Source organism: Cydia pomonella, chromosome 16, assembly GCF_033807575.1.
Source record: "Cydia pomonella isolate Wapato2018A chromosome 16, ilCydPomo1, whole genome shotgun sequence".
NCBI lineage: Eukaryota > Metazoa > Arthropoda > Insecta > Lepidoptera > Tortricidae > Cydia > Cydia pomonella.
In genome coordinates, this window is record NC_084718.1 from 20004667 (window position 1) to 20009111 (window position 4445).

A 4445-nucleotide genomic window follows, 5' to 3' on the forward strand; every position below is an offset into this window, starting at 1 on the left:
ATCTAGAGCAGAGCCCAACTGGGGAAGTACCTCCACCTTACAGAAAATCGCAGCCAAATAACACTAGACCCTACTCATAGTGTTGTGTTCCTGCCGGTGAGTAAAGCTGCCAGAGCTCAACGAGGGTGTGGAGTGTTAGGGTGCTTACCATCAAGCGGGCCGTATGCTTATTTGCCACCGACGTAGTATAAAAAAATATGATCATAGCGCATCTCAATACATTATTTGATGAGATTGATCAAGTAAAGGTGACATTCGGATAGCAACTGCAGTTGCATTATTGTTGCGGCATTACTTCTGCGACGTTGACGCGACCGCTGTCACTATCTGTCATTTCCTATAGTGATGAAATAAACTTTCTAATCGCGGGAGTGATGGGGCAACGAACGTCACTTTTTTTATACTACGTCGGTGGCAATCAAACATAATCTGATGGTAAGCAGTCTCCGTAGCCGATGTACGCCTGCAACTCCAGAGGAGTTACATGCGCGTTGTCGACCCTAGCATCCCCCCTCGTTGAGCTCTGGCAACCTTCCTCACCGGCAGGAACACAACACTATGAGTAGGGTCTAGTGTTATTTGGCTACGGTTTCCTGTAAGGTGGAGGTACTTTTACAGTTGGGCTTCGCTCTAGATCTGGAATGACATCCGCTGTGCTGTGCCCTAGCTACCACACAAAGCGAGATGACATTCACGATGCCCATACCTCTCTTTTGGACGTAGTTTAAGGACGTACCCGGGTCCGTTGCCATACGAATGTCACTTTTAGAATAGGTACAGTGCTACCTACATATCGTCAGGTGACAAGCAAAACTCACTAATGACTAAAAAATAATTAAACAAAAATCAAAAAAGTAGTAATATATATTCAAAAAAGTGGTTATAATTAGTGAGTTTTGCTTGTCACCTGACGATATCAACCTTAGTTAGACTTGACCAAAAAGCATCTGCCGTAATCCAATTTTTTTGTGAAGCTATTAGAGAAGGATAAATCGTCAGGTGCCAAGCAAAACTCACTAATTAACACCACAAGTTCACAGCCATAATGAACTATATTACGACTGGAATGAGGTTGATTTTCGTTTAATTATTTTTTAGTAATTAGTGAGTTTTGCTTGTCATCTGACGAAATACTTGCGACGCATTGCGTAACTATTGATGCTAATTATAGACCGCGCGGCCGCCATCTTTGTTAACCTTGTGTTCGTGCCGCTCACTCGCGCAAGTGTACGAAGCGAGCAAGGCGAGCGCCAGTCAGGACCGCGCCTCCATTGCGAACGGCGCCTCGCCCGCCATTTTGTAAAATTGTGTACGTTGAAGTAATTACAATGCCGAAGATAAATCGTACGTACTGCGCTGTCTACGGCTGCCTTAGCAACAATATCAAGAATCCGGATTTTTCGTTCTTTTCGATCCCTTCTAAATACGAAATGTAAGTACATTATAATCTGTATGTTTTCGCAATAAATATGAATGAGTATTTTTTAACAATGCAAAAATGAGTTGTGTCAGTATTTTTACAGTAAAGGGGACCACTGATTAACAGTCCGTCGGACTCGGTCTGTCAGTTAAAACAAAAATTTGACAGTTCTGAACAACTGACAGGCCGATACCTTCCTTCTGTTAATCAGCGGGACTCTAGTAAAAAGAATTATAAAATAGATTTAAGCAGAATTTGCGACCTGATAACTTTCTTAGGCTGGGTTCACACGGAGTTAGTTTTCCCGTACACTGTATACGGGATTTTAGTCGTCTAGACAACTTTCCCGTATAGGCGCCGTGAGATCGATTTTTAAAATTGCCATACAAATTTTGCTTTCACTATGGTGTTTGATAAAACCCTGTAGGTATACGGTATGCGGGAAAAATAAACGCCGTGTGAACTTAGCCTACCGGTGCGTGAGCGAGACAACGTATAGTAATGATATCTCGCTCGCATCGGTTAGTGGTAATATAATTCACAAATATCGAGACTGTTTAATATTTTTCTGTGGTGTTGTCACATACTGATTTTTCCATAAACTTTTTTTTTATCGATCGATGTGGAGTTAGTTTGGTATTAGCTCTAGTCAGATTTTTAATTATAACCTATCAATTAAATTTCTCAGTAAAAAAGGCGCGAAATTCAAGTTTTCTATGGCACGATTACACTTTACGTTTAGAACTTTGGAATGAACTGTCGCCTGTGGTATTTCTGGACCGAAACGACCTTCAAACCTTCAAGAAAAGAGCGTACTCCCATCTTAAAGTCCGGCAACGCACTTACAAACCCTCTGGTGTTGCAGATGTCCATGGGCGGCGGTAATAGAATAGAATAGATTAGAAAGGTGTTTATTTATCTAGTATATTATGTTACATTGTGTTATGTCCATCAGGCCGATGGTGTGTTCGGCCTGTGGGTATGTCAGCTACTTACAATCCACCTATGTTTGTCTGAAAGATCTGTATAAGTGTCATATTGGGCGGCGGTAATCGCTTACTGTCAGGTGATCCGTCTGCTCGTTTGCCTCCTCTAACATAAAAAAATGTTTTTTTTTTTTTTAATTTGCCGCTTTTTTCTATTGACGGAAATGGCTTGACAGACTACATATTTTTTAAATTATTTTATTCCCAGACGATTACGCTGGCTTCAAGTAATGGCCCGCATGGACCTGATAGGCAGCTATCGCTACCACCGAGTGTGTGAAGAGCATTTCCAGCCGGAGGACATCTTGCTGAAGTCCACTAGACGGTTGCTGAAGAAGAACGTTATGCCGACTTTGAAGCTGCCTGTTGTAAGTTAAATAAGTTTTAATAAACGTAAAATATTGAAGCAAAATATCAATTTCCTTTCAAGAGTGTACTCATTTTTCTTGCCAATTGCCCGTAGGTAGTACTGATTCCTTTAATGCAATCTACCCTCCCTCGATCCTCGTATTTTCTTTAGTCATTTCAATCTTTTTTTTGTACGCAGCTTTAGCAGGCAGGCTTTAGTGTATGTTTTCACTAGAAATAAATCCTAGTAAACCCTCTCTTTTTAGGCCATCTCTTTAAATCAAGCTCGCTTTCTTTTTGAGATGTTTACCAAAATGTTTGTCACAGACCTCTGCCGTTGCCCAAACGCCTGCAGAAGAAACAGTAGAAATCAAGCATGAAATAGAAGATTCCTTCTCAGAACACGAAGATGATATACTGGAGGCCCTGGAAAACAGAAAACGACAGAACGAGTCTGATCCTTTAGGTGAACCCAGTAAGAAAATTAAAGAAGAAAATCCAGACCCCGAAGAACTTAATTTAGATGATTCTCCAAAATCTGTGTTTAGTGAGATGATAGAAGAAATGCAGAAAACAAGGTGTTTTGTTTCACAACAGGACGAAGATGAAATGGAAACTACACCACCTGAAATGACAACAGTGCAGTCAATAACAGAAGCCAGCCAGAAATTTAATTTTAAACCGAAGCATAATGTAATACCTGATATTCCTTCAGTATCAAAACTTAAAGAATTGAATACACCACCTGAAATAACAGTAGTGCAGCCAATAACAGAAGCCAGCCAGAAATTTAATTTTAAATCTAAGCCTATTCTATTACCTGATATTCCTCCAGGATCAAAACTTAAAGAATTGTTGACTGTAGACGTGAAAAATAACAAGCAAGAAAAAGAGGTATTTCCTAAGGATTTCATGAAGTCTGTGCTGAGTTCTCAGGAGGAGATCCTGACGATATTGAAGAGCCAGGTGCTGCTAGAGAACCCTGATCCCGATTTGCTGACGTTTCTCAGGTTAGTAGGAATGAAGCTTTCTCGACTCTTTCCGATTGAAAGGAGAGAGATGCAGAATCAGATTATTAATATTTTAAATAAAAAATAATATATAGTGTTCATTACTGACTTATAAATCTGACGTTTGACAATGATTAATGTCAAAAAAAATTATACTTATTAAAATTGGATTTGTTGTCTTTCGTATTAAGAATTCCTTGTAATTTAAAATAAAACAATATATAAGTAGCAATTTGCTTTTTCATCCTCTTCAATCCCTGAACTACTCTTCGCAATAAAATTACTTCAATCGCGGTTTTAAACTGTCAATCGTGATTATCAATCATTCAAACTTTAATCAATTTTATTTCACACACATTACAATTACAAATGTCAAAAATACAAAATGAAAATGTCCTAAAACAATTTGATTTCAGATCAATAACAGCGATTTGTCCCCAAAATTTTTGACACAGTGGTGTACCTAGCTTTTTGTTTGAGATGATTTTTTTTCTTATATGAATTATAATCTACAGCTAGTAAGACTTTCAATAGCACTCGTTTTTTAGGGTTGCGTAGCCAAATAGCAAAAAACGGAACCCTTATAGATTCGTCATGTCCGCCTGTCTGTCCGATTATGTCACCGCCACTTTTTTCCGAAACTAAAAGAGCTATACTGTTCAAACTTTATAAGTAGATGTA

General features: G+C 39.0%; 1 protein-coding gene across 1 annotated transcript; it reads left to right on the top strand.

Annotated features, from left to right (window-relative positions):
- The first annotated feature begins 1231 nt into the window (after positions 1 to 1231).
- LOC133526562 (uncharacterized) lies at positions 1232 to 3996 on the top strand. The gene is made up of 3 exons (XM_061863240.1): positions 1232 to 1432; positions 2615 to 2774; positions 3082 to 3996. Exons 1-3 carry the CDS (start codon positions 1329 to 1331, stop codon positions 3850 to 3852), a joined length of 1035 nt encoding a protein of 344 aa, XP_061719224.1. The 5' UTR covers positions 1232 to 1328; the 3' UTR covers positions 3853 to 3996.
- The last annotated feature ends 449 nt before the right edge of the window (positions 3997 to 4445 follow it).

Coding starts and splice junctions, on each gene's coding strand:
- LOC133526562 (XM_061863240.1), top strand. CDS start 1,329: ATGCCGAAGATAAATCGTACGTACTGCGCTGTCTACGGCTGCCTTAGC. Junction 1,433..2,614: donor ATCCCTTCTAAATACGAAAT/GTAAGTACATTA, acceptor TTTTATTCCCAG/ACGATTACGCTGGCTTCAAG. Junction 2,775..3,081: donor CGACTTTGAAGCTGCCTGTT/GTAAGTTAAATA, acceptor TGTTTGTCACAG/ACCTCTGCCGTTGCCCAAAC.